General features: G+C 31.5%; 1 protein-coding gene across 3 annotated transcripts in view; it reads right to left on the bottom strand.

Moving 5' to 3' along the window:
* LOC143072926 (matrilin-1-like) overlaps window positions 1-16,528 on the bottom strand; it is a 29,607-nt gene extending 13,079 nt beyond the window's left edge. For all 3 annotated transcript variants that reach the window (XM_076248094.1, XM_076248095.1, XM_076248096.1), the window contains exons 1-2: window positions 15,781-16,528; window positions 13,457-13,514 (exon numbers count right to left, since the gene is read on the bottom strand). In XM_076248094.1, coding sequence (XP_076104209.1) covers window positions 13,457-13,514; window positions 15,781-15,828 — 106 coding nt within the window. In that variant the 5' untranslated portion in view covers window positions 15,829-16,528. The remainder of the gene's footprint in view (window positions 1-13,456; window positions 13,515-15,780) is intronic.
* Window positions 16,529-26,716: the final 10,188 nt, after the last annotated feature.

Here is a 26,716-nt window from a genome sequence, read left to right as displayed (position 1 = left end):
TGTTTGGATCGGTTAGACATTTCATATGCAGTTTTAACATGAATTTTTCAGTCAGATGTTTTCTGATGATTCAGTTTTTTTGTCTTTGCAGACGTTCATGTAACTTCATAATATTCTGAAAAGAGACTTGATAGGTTGTAATTAACCGTAAGCAAATGGTAATGAATTTTAACGAACGTATTCTGAAAATTGACTGAAAATCTGAATAGAATCATATTCAAAACAGTGTGGCTGTGGCCATTGATTGACGACCTAAATTATCCCATTGACTGGGACAGATTAGGTGAACGTGTGTCTGTAACGACCACTGCTCACTGCTCACTATTTACTTATTGTAGAATTTAAATTGTGGGGTAACCAAAGGTTCTTAACGCCTTCAATAATAAAATAATTCGAAAAATTAATCAGGAATAATCTTTATGTTTTGATTTATATTATTGATTTAAATCATAACATCGTGTTATTCCTGCTTAATTTTTCGAATAACTTCATTTAGGTGTTGAGAACCTTTGGTAACCCCACAGTTTAAGTGTCTTTAACAAGTACATAGTGAGCAGTGGTCGTTACAGACAAACGTTCACATTATCTGTCCCAGTCAATGGGATAATTTAGGTCGTCAATCAATGGCCACAGCCACACTGTTTTGAATATGATTCTATGACTTTCTTAATTTCCCTCAAAGAAAAACTGCCTACCCTTTCAGAGCACCTGAATTCAATCAGATTTTCAGTGAAGCTCATGTTTTGGTTAATAGTTGTTTTGTGTTTGCAAACATTACTTGTGTTTCATCTTGATTAAAGTATGGCCATGGTCTTGTCTGTTATTTTATTTCAATGGGTTTTTTTTATCATCAGTAAACTTTCATCATTAGAATCGTTTATTGGTTAATAGTTATCAAAGTTACCAGGATTATAATTTATTACGCTAGACGCGCGTTTCGTCTACATAAGACTCATCAGTGACGCTCAGATCAAAATAGTTGTAAAGCCAAACAAGTACAAAGTTGAAGAGCATTGAAGACCCAAAATTCCAAAAAGTTGTGCCAAATACGGCTAAGGTAATCTATTCCTGGAATAAGAAAATCCTTAGTTTTTTTGTTTTTTTTTTTAAATTCAAAATTTTGTAACAGAAAATTTATAAAAATGATCACATAATTGATATTCATGTCAACATCGAAGTGCTGACTACTGGGCTGGTGATACCCTCGGGGACGAAGCGTCCACCAGCAGTGGCATCGACCCAGTGGTGTAAATAGTTATCAAAGTTGCCAGGATTATAATTTATTACGCCAGACGCGCGTTTCGTCTACATAAGACTCATCAGTGACGCTCAGATCAAAATAGTTGTAAAGCCAAACAAGTACAAAGTTGAAGAGCATTGTTGTGCCAAATACGGCTAAGGTAATCTATTCCTGGGATAAGAAAATCCTTAGTTTTTTTTTTTTTTTTTTTTTTTAAACATCATGAAAAAACTATACATTCATTGAAGCGTTCATCATTGTCTGTATGCCCTTTTATGTTTCTTTGATGAATATGGCGTGGCTCTGTGCTTGTGCATCACGTCGTTGTGTTGTGTTTGTTAGCATGTTTGTTTGTTTTAATAGTGATTGGGTTAATGACACAGTGTTGGTTGCTGTCCCCCTGTTTTTAACATGTTTGCATTTTGTGTCTGTTTGTTTTGTTCACACATCGTTGTCAATGTCATAGAGTTTTGTGAGAATGTTATGCAGGTGGGAGGTTTGGCTAGCTATAAAACCAAGTTTATATGTTTAAATGGCTGTAGCAAGTCAGGAATATGTTGTCCATTTGTTTGTTGTGTTTGAGCTTGGGGTTTTGCCAATTGATAAGGGACTTTCCGTTTTGAGTTTTCCTCGGAATTCAGTATTTTTTTATGATTTTACTTTTTTCCAATAATACCGAGTACACACAAAAAAAGTCTTTACATAAAATATAATTTAAACTGATTTTCAACAAAATTAGCTTACGTTTAGTTTGTCACTATTCTACAGAGAAACTGAGACACTGTTTATAAATAAACACTTAAAGCATTTATAGAATGACACATTAAATGATATATAGAGGAACATATATAGTTGTTGTATTTAAGGGGTATATTAAGATGTTTGTACTTTACGGAAAGGTTTGTAAAGTAAAATGAGACAACATTGATTACTAAACAATATACCTCATTACATAGATCAAATCAACAGAAAGTACTTTTCGATTAATTTTAGCAGTTAAACATTTACAGTGTTTATTTCTAGTTATCTGATGGAGACGCCAGAAGAAACATTTGGTAATTTTCAACGAAAGTTGCGTAATCTGTGTAAATACCATCATCCCTGACTATCAAAGAAAGTATTTAGATTTGCTTCTATTTTTATTTTTTATAACTATTATTACTTATACCATATTGTTTCAACAATAAACACATTTCATTATAAAATCGGATAATTTATTAAGCATATGAATTATTAAAATAAAATCTACGTCTTCGTCATCTGGTAATGTGTGCCGTCATTATATACCTATTGGTCTATTCCTATAAATTCCCCTTTAGTAATGCAAACACGTAAAAAGAAAAGGGGGATCAGTTTACATTTTCAAAGATTTCCATGTAATCATTTTTCAATAAAAATATATGAATAGTTCGTTCAAAGTTCGCGGAAATATCGAATTCAAGTATAAATCCACTTAAACACTTCTTCATTATGGCAATGCATCACTTTACCTTAAAAAACATGAAGTACATGCTTAACTGTAGCAATAATACGACTTAATGATGAGGAAGGCAGTTGGTTAAAATCATATATTATAGAATTCCTTTTACTCGTTTACATATAAAAGTAGTATTTTGCTCTTGAAAAAGTGTATGTAAACCTTGAACTCCTGAACTTTTAATGACTTCCTTGTTGCTGTTGTGATTAAAGAAGATAATTAGTATCAGTAAAATCCATTTCAAGTCTTGACATCTCTAGTCAATACACTTAATAAAAACATCCTTCTTTGCTGTGTATCTATTTTCAAAAACTTAGCTTCAAATTTTTCAGCATGCATGGCTCTATGTGTGCTTATTATTTTCATTATTATTCGGTGGCCAAGTGGTTTAAGTAGTTCTACTACTGTTTTCACTAGCTAGGAAACACTGGGGTTGTTAGTTCGAACCCCGCTCCTGTGGATGCACTGGAATCTTAATTGACTAGGATTGTCAGTTTTCCAATCGAAGGTCGGTTGTTTTCTCTGGGAACTCCCGTCTCTTTCACCCATAAAATCTGACCGCCACGAAATAGCCTAAAAGTGGCGCTTAAAAGGGGCGGTAAAACACGAACAATCAGTCAATCAATCATTATTAATTTATAATTGTTATCTTTTTTATTATCCTTATTATTATGATCATTATTTTTTTCTATTAGCTTCTTTTCCGGTTTCCCGTGCATGCATCAAATGGTTATTGACATATTAACTCATTAAACTGTGGTTTTTTTTTATGTAACATGCACTATGAAATTTCGTTCGTCGTTCTTTACATAAAAAAAATGACCGTTTCTATATATTTTTACAGGCTTTTGGTCATGTAATTCTTGCTGCGATATTAATTAATTGGTATGTATTAGCTTTCAAATTTCTGTTCTCGATCGAACTTGATAAAATTCATTGAAGAAACACTACTAATTATACGTTTTATAACTGGCTTGGTGGGTTCTACCCTGTAGTTAAAGTCATAAGAATGAAATCTATCTGTTAATCTTAAAGTCATAAGAAACCTCAAATTAAAAAAAAAAAAAATGCATATGTTTTTTTATAACTCAATGAATAGTTTTCATTATAAAAATTATGTACATATACATTTTTATGAAGAAAATTCTTTTTTGTTCATATTTCGAAGAAGTTTACTTCGAGGAAGCAATTCCCGACATATTTTCCGTATGCAAAGTAATTTTATTTTTACTACTAGAACACACCCGTGATATCGCGGGTCCGTGACTGAATTAAAGTATATAACTATACGCAAGCCTTATCTTAGTATTAGTACTGTCATCTGATAAAGTCATGCCGATTATAAGATACACAATTTTCTCTGCTTTCAAATATTTCTGTTTGAACCCGTCGAACTGGAACTTATCAATTATTGGTAATATTAATTATTTGGAAAACAAAAGGTCCTGGAATGGAGTATTTTTTAATCAACAGCATTGTCCTATATTAGTTATAAATAAAGTTGAATTCTTTGATTCGCTGTTTTACGTCATGCCCGCTAACAAATTGAAACTTATTTTTAGTCCAGATTTTTAGTATTCGTATTGTTATCTTAGAAAGTCTTACGGATTGAAATACTCCATAGGTAACAATTTGACAATTTAGTAGTGTCAACCCTGTGAATATGACCCGTTTATATAGCATATTAATCCTGAATACACCGTTTGGTGGTGCGCCTGTCAGTTGCGGAACGTACAGATAAGGTAATAGGTAACAGGTGATTATACTATTGGTATCGGTATCGGACTGGACCCGGAACTTCCTAATTATTGGCGATATTAATTACGTGGAAAACAAAAGGGCCTGGAGTGGTGTAATTTTTAATCTACACCTTTGTACTATATTAGTTGTATATAAAGTTGAATTCTTTGATTCGTCGTTTTTACGTGATGACGGCTGACAAATTGGACCTCGTAATTTTAGTATTATAGATGTCCTTAATACGCTTCCGTAAAAGTTACCTCAGTGTGACCCAACTCGTAAAAATCCGGTGATCACAATACGCATGGATGACTGTCCTTAGAATAAACTATTATCTGATTGTACATGTTAAACACGTTCTCAATATCCATGCTTTTTTGTTGATTGTTGACAAACAGGTGACAATCGTTAAACTTCGGCTTCAAAACACGAATTTTAATTACCTGCCATATTTTCACAACAACACTGACCAATTGAAAAAAAAAATGGCGATTATACGAAATTTATGCGAAAAAAATGATAAAATCTTGCACAGAAGACTAAGTTTATGATGTTTGTATGCATTGGTTCAAGAATTGGATTAACATTATGTTTCACCGTTCACTCGTTGCATATGACTTAAATATATAACATTCATATGCCTTCCACCTATAAAATCATGAATTTCATAATGGTACCATTGAAGAAAAGTAAGTGTTATTTAAATATTATTTGTAATTTTCTTGTTAGCACTGTATTTAGAGCAACAGATGTTAAACATGTAAAGCAAGATTGAACGAACAGTTATAAGCAGAAACATACTAAACTTTGAAGTTTGTTGATGTTTTTATTTTGGTCGTATTCCTCATGCGAAATTATGTAATAAATAGGCAAAGTCGTTTGAAGTTTTAAATGTTTGAAGTTTCGAATTTCTTTAAAATATTATACCGTTGTACAAATATTTACAATACACAAATGATGGTATATTTTATTTTATTATCTTGGCTTTCACAAACCAAACATTATATATCCTGAGCTCTTTTATGATATGTTTCAAACAGAATATGTGATTTAATAAATAAAAGTAACAACAAAATAAAAATCTAAGCCTTTTTAATATATTTTTTTCAATTAGGATTAAGAAAAAGAATGATGATAACATTTTTTTCTAATATTTGCAACAGGGCGTTGAAAAAGCAATCATCCATTGCAGATACTCCTTGTCATATATATTGTATTTGTTGTATATGTGATTAGAAATAGTCAGTTGCTTCCTGAAGATTTACTCCGAGCATCTCGGTTTCCTTTGCCGATTTTAAAGAAATAAGGCGAATAAAAACTAAAAATTGATGTTGAACACCAAAAGAAAAAAAAATGAATGTTGATTTTTTGTGGATGACCCAGTAAAACACTAATTATTGGCAATTTTGTATGGGTATATTTTGTACTAGATTCTATAGATATCGTGAAACTTTGTAAATCTAACTTTTTTATCAATTACTTTGAACATAAAAAAATCATTCTTCGAAAAATATAACGGTTGAGGTTTAAAGGAACCACTAAGACATAGTAATTCAAAATTTTAATTCTCAGATGTAAATTTTTTTTTAAATTCCTACGGTCAAATTAACGTCAAGAAAACATCCGTATGTTTCATGCTTTGACTTTGAATCATCATTTATATAGAAACAATTGAAATTAATTATCTTTATTCAAATTCCTGGCCAATAATAAGTGTGTTTCAAATATGATCGAAGTGGACACTCATCACTTCTTCAATACTCTCAAGTGAGAAAGTATAGTAATCATTGTCAATCAATCATTGTCTGTTCACTAAAACTCTCTTGAATCATAAGAACTAACCAATTTGTTATAAACACTATATTGTCTATAAATTGGTCACCATGACTTGTTCGTTTTCGCAATCAAAGTACTTTTACACTCATCTTGGAAAACCGTAATCACTAAAAACTAGAATAAAGTAGTGGGTTTGATAAATAACTTAGAAAATTAGCTTAGTTTAAAATTTCTTTCTTTTTATTCACAAATAAATCATAAACATGTTGAAACCTACTTGTAATTCTCTTATTCGATGTATTGTTGTTAGTTAAATTTAAGAACATTTTGATGTAACTATGTTAATGTTTTATATTATTTCAATTTAAGATATATATAAATATAAGTGTTTATCACAGAAATATATTAGACTTAAGAAATTTCACAGTTTGACATTAGAAAAGATACAAACAGTTTTAACCAGGGTAACCACAAAATATTAAGTTTTGAATCGGATTTTTTATTTTTGAAATAATATCCTTGCACTTGAAACATTCTCTGCTCAACGAAAATAACATTGAAGGTTAAAGCTTTACTATTTATACGGAAAACAAAAAGTTAGTCATATGAAATAAATTTCTAGTTATTATAAAGTTATAGAATTTTTTAAGCCAATGCATGCATGTAAACTAAACAAGTCGTTTGTGTGCGATTTTATATTTATTAAGACTCCTTCACGTTTAATCTAAAAATAATATTTCATTTCTCCTCTTGAATTTTATTTGAAAACTTTGGCTGCTAACGGTTGTTAAATTATATGGTGTTTTCAATTTTCATTCACAATTGATTCATAATATATTCTTACCACGTGTGTTTACCTAAGCTTTCATTACGGTATATACCCTTCGCTCTTGCGATGTAAAGTTGCCGAATTTCTAACGAATGGCGTAAAAATGGTTGAGTTAACTGCATACGAAAAGGGTGTGTGTAAATTATAGTATGGGCAGACAATAATTCAAAAACAGATCATTGTCCAAGCTTTAGATCAAATAAAGGATATTCTTTTTACAGAAGGCTATGTATAATTGTTTGATAGTAAAAACAGAGCCATTTAAGAATATAAAACCTATTCAACTTTTTGTTAAATTTCAAATATCATGTGCCATAAAGTATTAATCAATTTAATGTGGTGTCTCAACATCAAAATATATTCTATGGCTTGTGGAAGACAAAATAACTCAATGTTGTCACATAATCGCTATATGCGAAATATGCGAATCATTTTCTTAGGGACGACATCAAAAGATAAGATAAAAAACTGAATTCAAATAGTTTGGGGCATTTTTTTTTGGGGGGGGGGTGAACTGCTGCAAGATGTGATTATCTGACATTGATTTTACATATATCTTTATGGGTCAATCAATTTTTCCCAAATTAAGTTAAGAGGGGGGGTCAGTGAAAAAACTATGTGGATTAAGTTTTTTATCCTTCATTGAACTTTTGGTGTCGTCCCTAATATTCACATATAATCTTTTTGTGTTCGATATCCTTGACAGAATTTAGAGAAACAGCATATCAAATTATTATGAGGGCATCCAAACCTAAAACTCGATTTCAGAATTTCGTAACTTATAACGAACATATATTATCTTGCCAAGACCGGATGAAAATAAATCGACTACACCCAAAAACTGAAGGATTCACAATGAAAAGACCGAAAGGAATAAAATCAGTCGTAGAAACAGATAACAATGGATACCCTCTCAAAACTCATACAATCTAAATATTGTTCCCAAACTGCAGAGTTGCAATCAGCTGCTAATTTGCGATTCAGATTTTTTAATTGGATTTTAAGACATTTGTTATTTCCTTTACTTTTTTATGGTTTTACAATAGTTTCTTTATAAGAGCTAGTTTATCATTATTAACGCATGCTTTCTGAATCATGCACAGTCACTATCAAGATTGCATTATAATGAAGGATAATAGAATATGTCTACACAAGACAATCAGATGGATATAAAAAAGAAAATTATAACCTATATCTTATTCCCCCTTTTGATATTAAAGCTGTCTATAATTGAAATCCGTATCTATAATTGATTTCAAATGATTGAGACTTTGTTTGATAGGTTTGTGTGGGTGCTGGATGATTAAGATTATAAAACTTATCTTTGCTTTTCACTCTTTTCTAATAATATTTTTATTTGATTTACCTACAGATTAAACGCTTTTTTACCTTGTTGATAGATATAAATATTGATAACTGATTTCTTGTTTATAGACAGACACTTTGTTGTTCTATCCTTGAACGTTCCTGAAAGGTTATAACATGCCAGATGTATGTTAAAAGTTGAAGAGTTATTCAAAGTATTGAGGTCTTTTCGGCACAAATAGTTTCCGTATTCTTTTTTTTTTTTTGCACAGTGTTTTCAAAATAAGTGTTTTTCATATACAAAATGACGTTAATCTCATAAAAACTGTCAACTTTTTTGTATGAGTCTTAGAAACACTGGAACGATAAGGTTTAGGTATATCGAACACTTTAACAGTTGGGTACAAAATACAATGCAGTTTACATTTAAGAGTCTTTTGGTTTATACTAACGCTACAAATGGCTAAAAATACTACAATTATAGTTACCAATATTATTAATACAAAACTAGAGGCTCTAAAAAGCCTGTGTCGCTCACCTTGATTCATGACAAAATTGTGTTTTGGTGTTGGTGATTTTTTTGTAGCTCTTGTTTTGCTGTTCATTATTACTATTTATAGTTTATCTCTGTCTATAATAAAATATTCAAGATAATAACCAAAAGCTGCAAATTTTTCTTAAAATTACCAATTCAGGGGCAGCAGCCCAACAACAAGTTTCACGATTGGTCTGAAAATTTCAGGGCAGATAGATCTTGACCTAATGAACTATTTCATTCACAGCAGATTTTCTCTACATGCTTTGGTTTCAGAGATATGAGCCAAACATTGCATTTTAACCTATGTACTATTTTTAGCCATGGCGGCCATCTTGGTTCACGTGCGGGGTCATCGGACACATTTTTTAAACTAGATACCCTAATGATGATTGTAGACAAGTTTGGTTAAATTTGTCTAAGTAGCTTCAGAGGAGAAGATTTTTGTAAAAGATTACAAAAATTTATAAAAAAAACTTAAAAATTGACTTTAAAGGGTAATTACTCCTTAAGGGGTCAACTGACCATTTTGATTATGTTGACTTATTTGTAGATCTTACTTTGCTGAACTTTATTGCTGTATACGGTATTTCTTTATCTATAATAATATTCAAGATAATAACCAAAAACGGCAAAATGTACTTAAAAATACCAATTTAGGGGCAGCAACCCAGCAACGGGTTCTCCGATTCATCTGAAAATTTCAGGGCAGATAGATTTTGACCTAATCAACAATTTTACACCTGTCAGATTTGCTCTGAATGCTTTGGTTTCAGAGATATAAGCCAAAATCTACATTTTAACCCTATGTTCTATGTTTAGCCATAACCATCTTGGTTGGTTGGCCGGGTCACCGGGCACATTTGTTTATTAAACTAAATACCCCAATGATGATTGTGGCCAAGTTTGGTTAAATTTGGCCCTGTAGTTTCAGAGGAGAAGATTTTTGTAAAAGTTAACGACGACGGTTCCAGTGATGAGAAAAACTCACTTTGGACTTCGGGCCAGGTGAGCTAAAAAGCACTTGTTTCCCCATCCTAAAACGAGCATTAGAAAGTAAAGAAAAATGATCGACGCGACATGAAATAAATTGCACGAAATTTAACAGGAAATATGCTTCAGTATAAATATATACAAAATTAGGTCAATGTCAGAAAAATATCATACTTTTTTTTGTACGAATCTTATAGAAACTGGGGATTTTTTTTAAGTCGAGGTTAACCGCGCCCTTTTCTGTTTAGTACCGAATATATAAACAAATGATATTTTTCTGATATTGATCTTATATTGTTTTTATAAGGGCAGCTGAAAAATAGCTACAAAATTCATGAAAATGTTAACTTAAAAAACTAGAACGCATTTTTTTTTTCCTTAAATGGATCTTAAATTGCGAAGAAATGTGAAGTGATATGAAATGGACATTGTACGGAATATCCCTTTGTTACTATATTTGGTAGATGAAGACAACAGGAAGTTTTCTAGTTGCAGACGTCATTCAATTCTAAGGACGGACAAGTTCGCAGTATTTTTTTCTATTATCTCAATTCGGTCAAGTGTTAATTGTTATTTGTACATTTACTGATAAGAATTGAAGCATTTGTTCATGAATCAGAAAAATTAAGGAAGTTTATGTAATGTGTATCAATAATTCTAAGTATGGACAAATTCGCAGTATTTTTTTCTATTATCTCAATTCGGTCAAGTGTTAATTGTTAATTGTACATTTACTGATAAGAATTGAAGCATTTGTTCATGAATCAGAAAAATCAAGGAAGTTTATGTAATGTGTATTAATAATTCCCGTTTCATAAGTTTTCTCTGGAATGGTATATTTATACACATACTTAATATCTAATAAGTGATGTTTTAAGTGATAGAAAAGGGAAAGTCCAAAACACGATCGCTTTTGATAAATCACAAGTGAATTAGTTATTTGCAATTCACTTGGAAATCCAACGCACACTTCACGACACAATATAAAGAAGCATTCCTGAACAACCATAAGTCTGTTTTTATTATTTTCCGTAAGAGCAAAAATGACGAAATAGACCTTGCTTCAATCTTATTGATATCAGAAATTAATTAAGTATCGATACAACCAACCGTTTATTTTCAAGTCTGCCAAACAATCCATGAAACCGCTACCAAAATTATTTACTCCTATTTGTATCAGCACACAGGTTTCGAGGTTCCTGTGAAACTTACTACTCAAGAGGCTACATGTGAATCGATTGTAGAGATATGAACAAAAACCGAAAGACCGTTAAGAGTAGATATACCCTGCCCTCATTGTCTCGTAAAGTAGTAAAGACACATTTGGCTTTCTGCATTTCACACTATTATTCTTAATTTTAAACTTTAACAGATGAATATTGCGTCATAATTAAAGAATGGTCAAATCAGATACAACAAAGACTTTACTGATTCAGAGTTGCAGCTTACAAGAAAGGTATTCATCATAGGTTCTTTATAATTCAATTCAATTTATGCTTTTATAAAATTGGTTGACCGTTATGGACTAACTGGTTACAGATTAACACGTACTAGATGGTCCTTTTCCCTCGTTTGTGGCATCACCGAGTTCAACAACATAGTATGAAATTCAAAACAGTGTAGCTGTGGCCATTGATTGACACATTAAAATCATTCATTGACTGGGACAATTTAGGTGAACGTTTGTATGTAACGACCAATGCTCACTATGTACTTTTAAAGACACTTAAACTATGGGGTCACCAAAGGTTCTCAACACCTAATTAAGTAATTCGAAAAATTAATCAGAAATAACACGATATTTTGATTTATATCAATTATATAAATCAAAACACAAAGGTTATTCCTGATTAATTTTTCGAATTATTTTATAATTAAAGGCGTTAAGAAACCTTTGGTGACCCCACAGTTTAAATGTCTATCGTAGGTACGTCATGAACAGTGGTTGTTAAGACAAACGTTCACGTAAATTGTCCCAGTCAATGGATGATTTTGATGGGTCAATCAATGGCCACAGCTACACTGTTTTGAATTTCGTACTACCTAATGTTACTTGCAGTGAGCGATACGAAGAATGCCACTAACAGAGCAAACACTGCATGTCCTTCCGAAACACCTGCGTTCATCCCATTTAATTTCTTTTTTTTTTGTGGGATTCGCATTTCTCGGACTTAAGTGTTTTGGATTCAGTTTTATGAAATGTGGATTCTTTTTTTGTGGTTTCATCATCTCAGTAGTCAGTTTATTAGTCCTGGCCTAATTTATAACTTGTACCGTTTTCATTATTAAGTATTTTTTTAAGTAACTATGGTTTACACATCCCTAGTTACACATTATAATGATAGATTAATTTGGATATTGTATTAGATGTATTTTGATTGTATAGCTCTTTATGTATTTGGGGAAATTAAGTAAACCAACATGATAAGAGACACTTTAACCAACAACTATGGTTATAAATGTCTCATTTTAAAACTTTAGTTCTTGTGTAAAACTATTAAAAGAAAGTTTCAGTACATCTGTTCTATTAAAAGTCCAGTTTCATTTTATATTAATAGGCAGATATTACATTTTCTCTTTTGTTATCTGTTCCTCCTGATGCATAGACTAATTTTATTGCACTTTAAAGATAAGTGTTTTACAAATTGATAATAATCGTAACAGGAAAACCTATTTGATAGCAATTGAAAATAACAATTGTCATAAAGTGTTATGTAATTATGGTAATGATATCAACTTCACAAAATTTGTTTACTTACTTTAGCCTTGACCTTCGACCATGAGCTTGTAACTTTTTTTCTTAATTTTATTGCATTTGATAAAAATGGAAAAGCTATAAACGTTTTATGCCAGTGGGGTGCATTCGGTTAATGATTTAAATGTTCTTTCATTTAACCGCTGTACAAGGTTTTTCAGTATAGTAGACAAGCATGAAATTGAGAATAAAAAAGGGGAATGTGTCAAAGAGACATCAACCCAACCAAAGAGTAGAAAATTGTCCAAGGCCACACATGTTCTTTTAACAAGCGGAAAAAAGTCGGGTGCATGCTTCAGATGGTCCCTAACAAACGGTCTTCCAAAATAAAAAAAATGTTCATTTAGTAGTAAATTGTGTATTCACCGAAGAAGACATAACTCACTTGTCTATTTTGCACTAATTTTGTGACTATTTGTTTTAAACTACCAACCAACACGCGTCTCTACAGTTTTACCGTTTAAAAACATCTTTATCGCATCGAGTCTTCGCAAGCTGTAAAAAAAATGAAGAAGTCCAACAAAGATCAGGCCAACAAAACATTGTCGCTTTTTAAAAACCACATAGTATTTTATTTTTTACCACTCAAGAGAGTTTTGAAATAGACATTAAATGTGGATTTTTTTTCTTTCTAATACTCGACTATTTATAACATATGGGGATTTTCTAAATACTTAGTGACTTAGATATTTTCGAAATGGCCCGTATATGTTTCCAAGAAATTGAGGTAATACTGTATGCTTGCAATGAATTGATATACGCTTTGGTATTAATGAATAACTTATATTGTTGAAAATTATACTTACTTGGAGGTATTTTTGATTCTGGTCCTCTTAGTAAAAGCATTTGTTCTCCATTAACGCTCTGTAAAATAAACATATACTTTGAAATGGACATAGAAGCAATCAGTATTAAAACATAACATTTTTTTACTGGCCTTTTGAAGTTTGAACAGACAAGTTTGTACATTTTAAGGTATGCAGGGGAAAACATAAATCATATATAATACCGATTCCATGCGCTCAACAAATAACAAATAGGAACGAAAAGCCAACAATATAAAAATATGAAATGTTTTAAATCTTCAACAGTGTTTTAAAATCTTTGCTTTAAAATATAGTTATCTATAGTTTACGACATATGATTTGATCCTAGCTTTACGAGTATGGATATCCTTAAACTATAGCCATTAAGAAATGACCATTTTTTTTATTGACAACTAAGATCACTCTGTTTAAAAGTTTGTTTTTTAATAATACTTCAGCTGATCAAATAAGAAAGTTTTGATGTGTTGTGGTACCTGTGGTTTTGTCTTGAAACTGCATTAGAACTGTTTCATTAAAGAGAATATTATAAAGGATATCTGGCGCTGATTAACAATACATCAGCAGTAAGGTGTAAACCTATGGTAAGCCACAGTCAAATTCTATAACAGACATCTCTGTTTTCATACCAATTAACACATTCACATTTTTAACCAGATTTTCACAGGTGTTTTTACAAATGTTAACTTAAGCAATGAATAAGTTAAGTCATCTTATAATGTAACTCAGAAAAGATATTAAGTAGGTCACTGATGAGTTTTAGGTAGACGAAACGCGCGTCTGGCGAACTAAATTATAATCCTGGTACATTGATAACTATGTATACCACTGGGTCGATGCCACTGCTGGTGGACGTTTCGTCCCCGAGGGTATCATCAGCCCAGTAGTCAACACTTCGGTGTTACATTAATATCAATAATGTGGTCGTTTTTATAAATTTCCTGTTTACAAAACTTTGAATTATTCGAAAAACTAAGGATTTTCTTATCCCAGGCATAGATTACCTTAGCCGTATTAGGCACAATTTTTTTGGAATTTTGGATCCGCAATGCTCTTCAACTTCGTACTTGTTTGACTTTATAAATATTTTGATATGAGCGTCACTGATGAGTCTTAGGTAGACGAAACGCACGTCTGGCGAACTAAATTATAATCCTGGTACCTTTGATAACTATTGATGATGTTTCTTTTGTCATCAACAAAGGGTTTCTGAATGATACAGATAGTATTGCTTATTCGTTTATTCGATTCTGGGTTTTTTTTTTACCAAAAATATGTGCCTTATAAACATGAACTCCGCCAATTTCTGCTCTTTAACATGCTTATAAATGAATTCATAATAAATACCAGGGGGGATGTACGCCAGACGCGTTTTCGTCTACAAAAGACTCATTAATGCCACTCGAATCCAAAAAAGTTAAAAGGACAAATGATGCACTAAGTAGGAGAGCATTTCGGAGAAACAGGAGCATATGTTATCTGTCCCTATTTTTACATTCACGGTTTTTATCTGACAAAATGTTTCATTGTTGTTTGGGAAACAAACAAATTAATAGTTCGCACGTAAGAAATACTTCCGCATTTGGTTTAATTGCAGATGACTGACAGCGGCAAATGTCTCTTGCGTTTTAAGTTTTAAAATAATTAAAAATTCTATAAATCAGCTTTAGATAGAGGAAAGCGAAAAGGAATTTTGGAATTGGAAAAAGCATTCTGACTGCACCTTCAGGAGAAGAAATTTTTTCGTGCAGATCTTAAAATGAAATTTTTTCAATGCTGTAGTATTTTCCTACTTTCCAAAGAAGCTAACCGCATGCATAGATTCCCACAGTGTTCATTTTATTTCTATATAACCCTACCATTAATGACGTCGAAAATAAGATATTATAACCAAATCGTTGTGCATTAACATGATATCGTTTTCTCATGTTTAACACCATGCTTCATTTATTGATAATAATAACATAGGTTAAAAAAGAAAACACCCTTTGTTACAATTCTATTATCATTTTAAATTGGTTTGTATATTGAATAACATCTTTACTATGAAGATGTATTTTTGTTGCTCTCTCTGTTCCCCCTTTTTTTTTTTGAACTATTAACAAGATTGCACTGGGTCATCGGAAAGAAAAAAATGAGTTTTGTTTTCATTAGTAAATGCAAACTATAATATAAGTTCCCCATTTCCTTTTTCAATTTTATGTTCACAGAAAGTCAAATGCGCAATTAAACTGTAAAAGAACAAACTTAAATCGATGGTAATTTTGAAACGAAATAAATTATCAAAGAATTACTGAGATACTTACGAAAAAATATAAAAATACAATACATGTTGACCACACTTTAACATCCATTTCGGTTCAAAAGTTATACAAGTAATTGTCAATTGCATATAATCCCAATATACATGTATCTTCACGTTGTCATCCGTATATCTAGTGTTTACGTTAGCCAATGAAAGCAAAGCTTATTTTTCCGTTTTTCAAATATCTGATGAAGAAAATATACTTATCCTACAATTCAAATATTGTATTTATCCATTCGTATTAAACTTGTATCTGATAATTATCATATAGTATGGGTGTAGTACCTCTTTATATTCAAGAGGAAGGTGTCGATTTCCTTCCGGTAAATATTATTCTAATACGGAAAATCATTACTGTTCTAGAATTATTACGAAATTTCGGAATTTGATTCGCCTACGTCAACCAATTTGTCCGTTGTCGTAGCTAATGACACACCCTTTACTCGGAATTCAAACTTCTACACTTTACAAAATATCCTAAAAGATATAATTCAAAAATCGGAAAAAGTGCAATTATGGCGTCAGTTGCATAAAAAAAATCTCTAAAAATTCACTTCCAAGCGCAATATTCAAATTATTCTATCTTAAGCAAATTGAATAGATAACTATAACTTAAAATTATCTTTTCTTTTGTAATTTGCTCAGTCGTAAGATGCACTGGATCATTTAAAGTTCTATAGCTTTATCTATCTTTATCTTATTATATAGTATGATAGAGTACCGCCAGTCAATACATTGGCGTAATAACAAAACAAGTTCAGGCGCGGTTTCTATAAACAAATGTAAACATACAGCATTTGAGAATCCAATGTATGACATATAAATCTGCACGGATTATATAACGGGGAGGATTATGATACCTTTTGTTTTCAACCTCGGTTAAGGTGCAGCTACTTGTTTAGGTTAATGCTACAACAATCGTATGTTGACATTCTGGTATTTTTGGAGTTTTCCTTTATCTCGTTGAATTGCTGTCTCATTGGCGTCTACAAACGTTTTGTTTTTGTCATTTTTATTTTTTTTATTTGAGGTCTCTTTTTGTTTTTAGAATGCTGTCTTTTGGGCTTTGTGTGACTTTTAAATCTTAAAGTAAAAAAAAAGAAAATAGAACTCTTCCAAACAATATGTTTTTGAACCGTTTATAGAATATTAACAGTGTTGCGCAATTTTCTTAATCATAACCTAAGTATATGCATATTCTAATTTAAATCATTTTAATATAAACGAGAACGCGAAAACTGAAATTTTTATGTTAATGTAATTGATAGTGATTTGGTCTTCTGGCTTGCTTTGTAAATATTCTGTAAACGGTTAAAAAAATGTATTGGAAGGTTCTGTATTTTTTTACTTTTTGATTTAAAACAAGGTTTAATATCCACCATTTTCTACATAAGAAATGCCTGTATCAAGTAAGGAATATGACAGTTGTTATTCATTCGTTCGTTTGAGCTCTTGATTTTGCAATTTGATTAAGGATTTTCCGTTTTGAATTTTCCTTGGAGTTCAGTTTTTTTGTGATTTTACTTTTTTTTCTAATTCTATATCACATCGGTGGGTAGTATTTCATCTACAGTGGTCACTATCCTGTCAATCCTGAGATTTGAGTACGAACCCCACTATAAGCAAGATGCGTTAGACAGCAGTCTTTACCGACTACAACTTCAAGCTTTCCTGTCAAAGGTATATGGTACCCACTTTGCAATCCGGTTTCTTCCACTAATAACTGACCGCTGTTATACAGTAAATAGTACTGAGAGTGGCGCTTAACACCAACTATAATGTAAATTCCCATTTGGAATATTGGTGGAATTTATATTTAGTACAAGGATTACATTAGTTTTATATACTTATATATCTCTTGCTTCGTAAGAACATACTTATATTGTATATTTTTGAAAAAAGTACTATTTCCAGAAAGGAGTGAAAATCATTTGTTTAGTTGTTTTATTTAATGGTCATATTTCAGGTTACTGAATGTATGACTATTTTGTTGGTAATTTTAAATTCGTCGCCTTTTCATGTTGTTGAGATCCTGAATTATTAGTTTTCTACCTTCGTCATTTTTGTTTTTGTTTGTGTTTTTCTAATGTTTATTCTATATTGTCCCCTTCTTTTAAACATAACTACTTGGTTGCGTCTTATTCTGTTTTAATCTCATTTTGGAATAACAGCATAGCATTAATCTCTTTACGTGATATTACTATCCAATTTGAAAAAATAATTCAAACTGACAAAATTTGACAGCTTTCCTAGTGTTTAATGTAGATATAATTATGAACATACTTTAAATGTAGGAATTTAGATTAAGTTTTAATAACATTGTTACGGATTTTAAGTGCAAAGCTAAGATTATTAAAGTCAAGGTGTTTTAACGCAAAGTCTGAATAACTTTCAAATAGAACGCGAAAAATAGAATAATTCACAGATTATCACATTTGTGAACTGACCTTGCAGATTTATTGCTTCGCTCGTATTGATCAGAATTAATCATTGGATATCATACGAACTATAAATAAAGAGAGAAAAGGAAAAAGGAATAATCAAATGTTGAGAAATCAAATCATTCTGTGACGATGGCTTCGTTTTTGATGATGATGGTCCGTGCCACTATCAATAACACTGAAGGTACTAGAAATCTGTTTGATCTTTTAGTAAAACCTTGAACATTTGTTTCAGGAAATTTGATTCATTCGAGAGGTCAAAGTCTTCCTATATAAGAGTTACACCTAGAAATAATCACTGTCAGAAATTTATGAGAAGTTTGATAATTGTAATTTTCCAATATGAATTTTCCTTTTCTAGGAAACATAATAGCTGCGTATAGTGTATACATATCAAAGTTGTTTTGTTTCCCAAAGAGCTTCTGTTAAGACTGCAACAAATAATCATATCCATTGTAATGTTTGACATATACGAACCTAAGTGGTCAATGATATTAACAATTAACGGCTTTAACTTTTACTTATTTAAACCCTTAGTACAGTATGTTATGTCCTCATCGACCTATCGTAGACAAATTGGCATAGGACACATTAATTCTATTAATCAGACTCGAGTGTACATTGTCATCTCCTTCCTAGACATATTGTTATTCTGCATTTGTCAGACTTTTGATAAATCACCTGTACAACACAGTATACTTCTATTCGACCTTGTCACATACCTTGCATGTTCTTCGATTTACCTAAGTACATAAACTCTTAGATTCACAATTCTGATATGCATTACCCATATGCACCGAGTTTTCAAACTGCACCGAGTTCTCAATTTGCACCGAGTACCCACATTGGCCACATTGAGCATCAATAGCAGCGGAAATCTTATAAGTTTTCTGAGAGACTGAACAATTTGATTTTTTAGTGAAAAGTAAAATATAAGGAAACGCCACCATGCGATGTCCACAAAAATTCCTCTTTTATAAAAGGGACAATAAAATATGTCATATGCATCCATTAAAAAAAAAGGTGTAGTATCAATGGACTGAAGTCAAATTAGTCGAAATATTTGGCGAAATCAGTTGTTTAATTTTTAGATGTAAATTAAAAATTAATTCTATGCAATTTGGAAACTCTTCATTACAGAATTATGGATCGTTTGGATGTCATTTTTTATGAGTAAATAAGGATACACCTAATAAAAAATAAACACAAAATGGAAACTTTTGTCTGGATCATAAATAAACGTTGACGAAAAACTTTCCCAATAGGTGTAATTTGAATACCCTCACGTTACATGCATAGAAAAACATGAATCGTGTAATTTTTTCCTCTCTATTAAAAGTAAAATTTCCAAGTCTTGATTGGAAAATAAAGAAAGAAACGACAGTCCAAAAGATCACATACTTCTGGTTAAGAAACCACTTTTTTAGTGTGTGTACTTTTTGTTACCCGAAATGAACATTTACTTTCAAGTGATCAGTCTGCTGGAATTGTTTATTGACAACATATTTGTTGACTTTAAAATTATACCTTTTCAACAACTTGTCGGCATTCCATTGATATATACCATAAAACTGGAAATGAAAAAACAACAGTAATGGCTTCTTCCGCAACATTTTTAGACTTGTACCTTGATTTAAACATAAGCGGTTATTAAATACCAGAATATATGACAATCTAGACGATTTCAATTTTAAAATTACCAATTTTCCCCCACCTGAGAAGCAATATACCAATTTCACCTACATATGGGATATGAAAATCCAATCTTATTCGGAATTCAAGAGCCTACAGTTGGTACTCACACTTTATAAAATGTCACCAGTGTCTGAGCAAAAAGTTGACATACCAGGGTTATGTCAAAGAACGTCTCGCTCTTTTTTTTAAAGTTCATCAGACGATACCAAAACCTTGTTGATAAATACTCCGTATCAATTTCAAAATAATACACAATGATCTTGATCTTGAAGTATAGATTCAAGGTAATGACGGTGTTTATCGTTCTTATTACGTGTTAAAGTGTTCTTTTATTTGTCTTAGTGAATTTTACTTTTACTTTTTAATCTAGTTTTTGGTATTATCCATTTGACGTGACTCGTCACTTATACATCCCGTCATTGTGCTATTATGTTCTGGAAAAAATTGAATTTTTGTTAATGTGCTTTGTCTATATGCCTTTTTGATTTTATTTGTTGACATATTTGTTTGTTTTATAGTGATAAAGGCTATTGCACAAAGTGCTTTGCTATACACACCTATTTTGGACTTTTTTCCAATAATGTCTGTTTGTTTTGTTCATACATTGTTGTCAATATAATGGCCCTATGTGCGACTGTCATACAAGTGAAAGGTTAAGCTAGCTATAGAACAAACTTTAATCCACCATTTTCTAGATCAGAAAATTACTGTACCTTTTTTGTAATATGTCAGTTGTTATCCGTTTGTTTGATATGTTTGAACTTTTGATTTTGCCATTGGATTAGGAACTTTCTGTTTTTATTTTTTCTCGGATTTCGATATTTTTGTTAATTTGCTCTATACACACATACTCGAAAAGCATAATATCCTCCAAACATTCACCAAAGTGTCCAAGATGGATAAACTTTTGTTTTGATATGCAATTGGTAGATACTTAGACTCATTATTTAAAATTATTAAATAGACATTTAAATAAATCCATGCGTCCGACGCGCTTTTTGTGATTTTTTTCATTAGGAACGATCAAAGCGGAATATTGAATGCCGAAAATTTATAAGAGCCGAAACCGTCGAAGAGTTATATGAATAAAGGCAACAGTAGTATACCGCTGTTCGAAATTCATAAATCGATTGAGAAAAAAAAATCCGGGTAACAAACTAAAACTGAAGGAAACACATCAAATGTAAGAGGAGAACTACGACACAACAGAAACACAACACTAAAGTGTAACAAACAGAGAAACGAACTATAATATAATAGCCAATGTAAAAAGAAAACTTGGATCCTTTACTCACACCGAACAGCAAGATACTTAAGTCTTTTATAACTTCAAAATTTATAAACGGATATTTTTCGAAAGGCTGATTATATATCATGTCGGTACCGAAGTACTCACTACTGAGGTAATGATACCATCGGGGACTGATAGTCCACCGACAGCGATATCGACCCAGTGTCTTTTCTTGTTATCCTAAATCTTCATTATATCGTTTAGTGAAGATTTCATTTTGATATCTGTTTCATTGAAACTCCTTCACATCTAATTTAATTTATTGATTCAGAATATCAAATACATGTAATGTGTAATGAAGGTTTTCTACCTATTAATAGATTGCCTTAAGTGTATTTAGCAACACAGTAAGTAATTTTGGGTTCTCAATGCTCTCCGACTATGAACTTAATTTGGCGTTTTCGGATTCGAGTGTCACTCATGAGTCTTTTGTTGACGAAACTCGCGTCTGACTTACAAGATTTTAGACCTGGTATATTTGATGAGATTTTCATTGAACAGCAATTATGTTAAGTGTTTGACGATTAGGAACAAAAATTGAATATATCTTTTTTGCATGTAAAAGAACGTAAAATATGCCCATAATCATACCATTCCACGCATATGCATAAAATATTTTGTTATTATGTAACTTTGATTGAAATGCAGTCTAGATCGTCAATGTGTAAAAAACACATCAAGATATATCTGGCTCATAAAGCAGATACGATATCGAAGTTTTTGCTTGTATAAAATGCATATGCTGTCTGAAATATTGGCTTCTGCTTTGATGCATTAGTAACAGACTGATATCCTTAGATAGGTATGCACATGTTTATTTGTTGTTGTTTTTTTCTTCAAGGATTGTAGTTCTGATAAGAGGCTCTGTTCTTATATACAGTGTGTATTTTCAAATATAACCACAGTTGCAAACATCTGATTCAAATAAGTACATAAAAATTAACATCTAAAAGGTGTACCAAACTTAATTTTCTTTGGAATTAACCACAACATTAACTAAAATGGTACCAAAATAAGAATTCCATGACAACAGTAGTTTACCGATGTCCAAATTTTATAAATTCGTCAAGAGGATGCCAACCAAGGTATAAACAACCTGAGGGAATCGCATTAACTCCAAATGGTGTGTGACCAGGCTTGTCGCCATGCAAATCCACATTCAATAAAAATGTCTATCAGGGAATGTACATAATCGGTAATTTACAAATTTTGAGTGCAGACACAATCTCATCGTATCAGTCAACCGATTCGTGATGGCAACCGTATAACTTAAGTATTGTCTGTTTGGGCAGTTTTGTGGGCAAGGAACAAACACAACTAAAAGATGTATAATATCATCAGTTAGGTCTAAGGATAGCAAAACTGTTTAGTTCAATATTCATTGGATCCAGTATTACCTACAAAAATATAATGCTTTAAAGGTTGAACTCGAAAAATTCTTATCGTGTTCTAATATTCAAATACATAATTCAACAAATTGATAAATTTTGTTATTCTTGTCAGACAAATCTGTTTTTATTCAGATTAAAAGGAAAAGATTATTTCGAGACCTAAATAAAGGCAACAGTAGTATACCGCTGTTCGAAACTCATAAATCGATAGAAAAAAACAAATCCGGGTTACAAACTAAAACTGAGGGAAACGCATTAAATATAAGAGGAGAACAATGACACAACATTAAAATGTAACACACACAGAAACGAACTAAGCATTAGACAAAATCCAATGAGAATAACAAATTTAACATCAAAACTAAATACATGAATTTGGGATAGAAAAGTACCGTGACACGTCTTATAGTAATGTGAATTCACACTCAAATATAAGAGGAAACAAACGACACAACAGAAACAACGTTAAAATGTAACACACACAAAAAACGAACTATAATTTAACAATGGACATATTCCTGACTTGGTACAGGACATTTTTTTGAAAGAAAAATATGGTGGGTTGAACCTGGTTTTGTGGCATGCCAAACCTCTCGCCTTAATGACAATGTTTAATTTAACATTAAAATGACAACATAACATTATTGGACTACAATACAAATAAATAGGAGAACATATTGGACAGAGAAACACACGAATAATAGCTAACAAAAGGCACCCGGTTTAAAATTTCATACACCAGAAGTGCGTTTCGTCCACTCAAGACTAACTAGTGACGCCCAGATACAAAAGGTCGAAAGCCAAAACAAGTACAAAGTTGAACAGCACTGAGAACCCAAAGTTCCAAAAAGTTGTGCCCTATACGGCTGGGGTTTTGTGCTTGGGATAAAACATTGGTTTTTAGCATCTAGTAAACCGTGACTTTCATTTTTTTTTTGAGTTTGAGAGTTCTCGATGAAGATAGATCTAGAAAAGCTCTCAATACACACGAACATTATAAAGTGTTTTTTTTTCTTCATTAATATGCAATGCAAACATCCTTTGTATATTTGATTGCCATTTTGAATAATGTAAGCAAATGTTTGCGCATCAAAACACTTTTGGAGAACATGTTTGATGTGTATCATTTATCAAATCGTTTAAAACTTGATTTATATATGATTAGTGATATGAATGAATGACAGGAGCGTTTGTTTGGAACCTTGTATGCAATTGTTTTGTATATAGATATGGGAATATGTGGTATGTCTGCATGTTCTTGCACAATCATGCATTTATCTATTTCATAACAAAACAAATGAACAGAACTTTTTCTCAGAATAAACGAAATCATACAAGAGAATTAAAAAGTCAAGGAGACTGTTACAAAATGATTTATCAATATTTGGACTCGTGATTTAATTAGTTTTTAGTTTGTATATTTACGAGAAACACTTCAGGAAAGTCGTTTGTGGTTTTCTCATAAATTTATGACACAAAACATATTCTGACAAAACCCAAGATTTAAAGGTAATTAACGAATTGATGAAATCGGATTTAAGGGAACAGAATTTTGTCAATCTAAAGCATAACACTCTCCTGTTTTCCAAACATAAAATTGCAAGCATGAAATTTTAACTCAATAGATTAATTTATACAAATATGTTTCCTTTAAGCATAAGTGGAATATATAAAAAGATCAAACAGTACTAGATTAATTGACAACATGAAGTTGTCCGTTACATTAGGAAGTGCGGGGGTTATCATTCAATGCCTCTGAATAAACCAATCTAAAACACCAACCAGTCCAATTAAAACATTACTATTTGACAGAGGTAGTAACGAATATTATATCAGATGTCTTTGGAATTGATAATGCAGATCTTAAAACAATTCAATTTGACAGGGACTATCATTGTTCAATAATACGAAATGGAATGTGATGAAATAGTTAAAGCTAACTATCATGTCAAAGTAAATTATTTTTTTTTCAAGTAACGAGTATGAATTTGAGATGGAGGCGGTAAAATAAGGTAACCCACCTATTTCTCATTAACATGTTGTTTTTGATCATGTTAGTTTTAATCTGGAAGATATTACACTGTATTTATATTTTCGGCTAGATCTTATTGACTGATATGATAATAACAAATCATTTTAAATTTAACAATGTTACTATGAATACATTTTTATGAATATTCAAATATTTGGTGAAAAGTACACTAATGGCAATTGTATATTTTCATATATTTTATCATCTGAGCAATTCAAATTAATTGTTACAGTAACTGTTTTATATTTCTTTTCTTTTTTAAATTTAAGCAAAGACCAAGAACTGGAACTTCCTTGAATCTGCTAGTTTAATAACTTTATAATTATGTATCTCTCAAATGTTCTATAAATCTCTTTACAAATAATTATCTTCTACTTCATTATCAACGAAAACCAGGATTCAGACTTACGTAACCTAAGGGCGGTATAAGTCACTGGATGTTGATACTAAAAACTTTAAAAGATGATAAAAGTACGTACAACGCAAGCTTCTGTAATTATATATATTTAAAAAAAACGTTAGCTTCCCCGCCCTTTTCTTTATTATTCATCGTTTAAGTAATCAGCAGATTGTAAGAATTAGTCTAGCCTTAACAGATAAAGCCGCGTCAAAGATTGGAAATAAATAAATACTTCTCTACTATATTATTCAGGCAGGGCTTCTATACGAGAATGTTGAAGCTAACCATTTTAAATTTCAGCGTCACGTTCTGCTGAATAATTCTATGTATAGTAACTTTTTTAAACGTGTCTATCCCATTAACCTACACGTATGGTTGAATCTGATTAAAATCTTGACCATATATAGAAATTTATAATGTTATTCAGTTGAAAACTAAACGCAACGACAAAAACAAACACAAATTCTATTTTCTATTTAGACTATGCAGAAACATTCCAATAGTAATTGTGTGTGTAGTATATTGCATATAATGAAGACATAATCTTTCAATCAGTTTAATTGAGGTCTGGACCTGGCATGTCAGTAACTGCTAGTAGTCCTTTGTTAATTTATGTATCATTGTCATTTTGTTTAGTTTCTTCTGTTTCCTTTTTTGACATCAGACTCGGACTTCTTTTGAACTGAGTTTTAATGTGCGTATTGTTGTGTGTTTGTTTTTTCTACACTGGCTAGAGGTATAGGGGGAGGGTTGAGATATCAAAAACACGGTCGTCTCATTGGCAATTATACCACATCTTCTTTTTTATATAAAACCCGCCGCATTGATGCGCATGTCCCAAGTCAGGAACCTCTTGTCTTTGTTAGGCTTGTATGATTTTAAATTTTAGTTTCTTGTGTATATTTCGTAGTTTAGTATGACGTCCATTATCATTGATCTAGTATACATTTTTTGTTTAGGGGACGGCTGAAGCACGCCTCCGGGTGTGGGAGTTTCTCGCTGCATTGAAGACCAATTGGTGGCCTTTCTGCTCTTTGGTCGGGTTGTTGTCTCCTTGACATATTCCCCATTTCAATTCTCAATTTTATTCTCTCAGTTGAAATGATATTCAGGAGCTTTTGTCATGAATTCTTAATACAAAGTAGCTGATGACAATGACGTTTATTGATGCAAAGATTCTTTAAATAATGGTAAAGGAAGAAATACATAGTATGGGGAAAATAAAAATGACCCTCATAAGTTTTACCATCATCTCTTCCCACCTTCATTACAAATTAGGCTGACTGTTCAATATAATATGTGCATATGGATGTAACTACATGTAGTATATTTCATATATATTTCATTTTATTTTGGTGAATCAAACGCAACATCTGCATTTATTTGCTAAAAGATATTGCAAATAGGGATTTGAAGATGTCGCATATTTCACAAAATTTATGACAAAAGAACATTTTCAATTTCTTAGAAAAAAAGTAAAATAACAAAAATACCGACTTCCGAGGAAAATTCTAGACAGAAAGTCCATAAGCAAATGGCAAAATAAAAAGCTTAAACACATCAAACGAATGGATAAAAACTCTCATATTCCAGACTTGGAACAGACATTTTCTAATGTAGAAAATGGTGAATTAAACTTGGTTTTATACTAGCTAAACCTCTCACTTGTATGACAGTCGCATAAATT

The sequence above is a fragment of the Mytilus galloprovincialis genome, chromosome 4, assembly GCF_965363235.1.
Source record: "Mytilus galloprovincialis chromosome 4, xbMytGall1.hap1.1, whole genome shotgun sequence".
Classification (NCBI taxonomy): Eukaryota; Metazoa; Mollusca; class Bivalvia; order Mytilida; family Mytilidae; genus Mytilus; species Mytilus galloprovincialis.
Note: the sequence above shows the minus strand (reverse complement) of the source record. Positions and strands in the feature narration are given on the sequence as shown.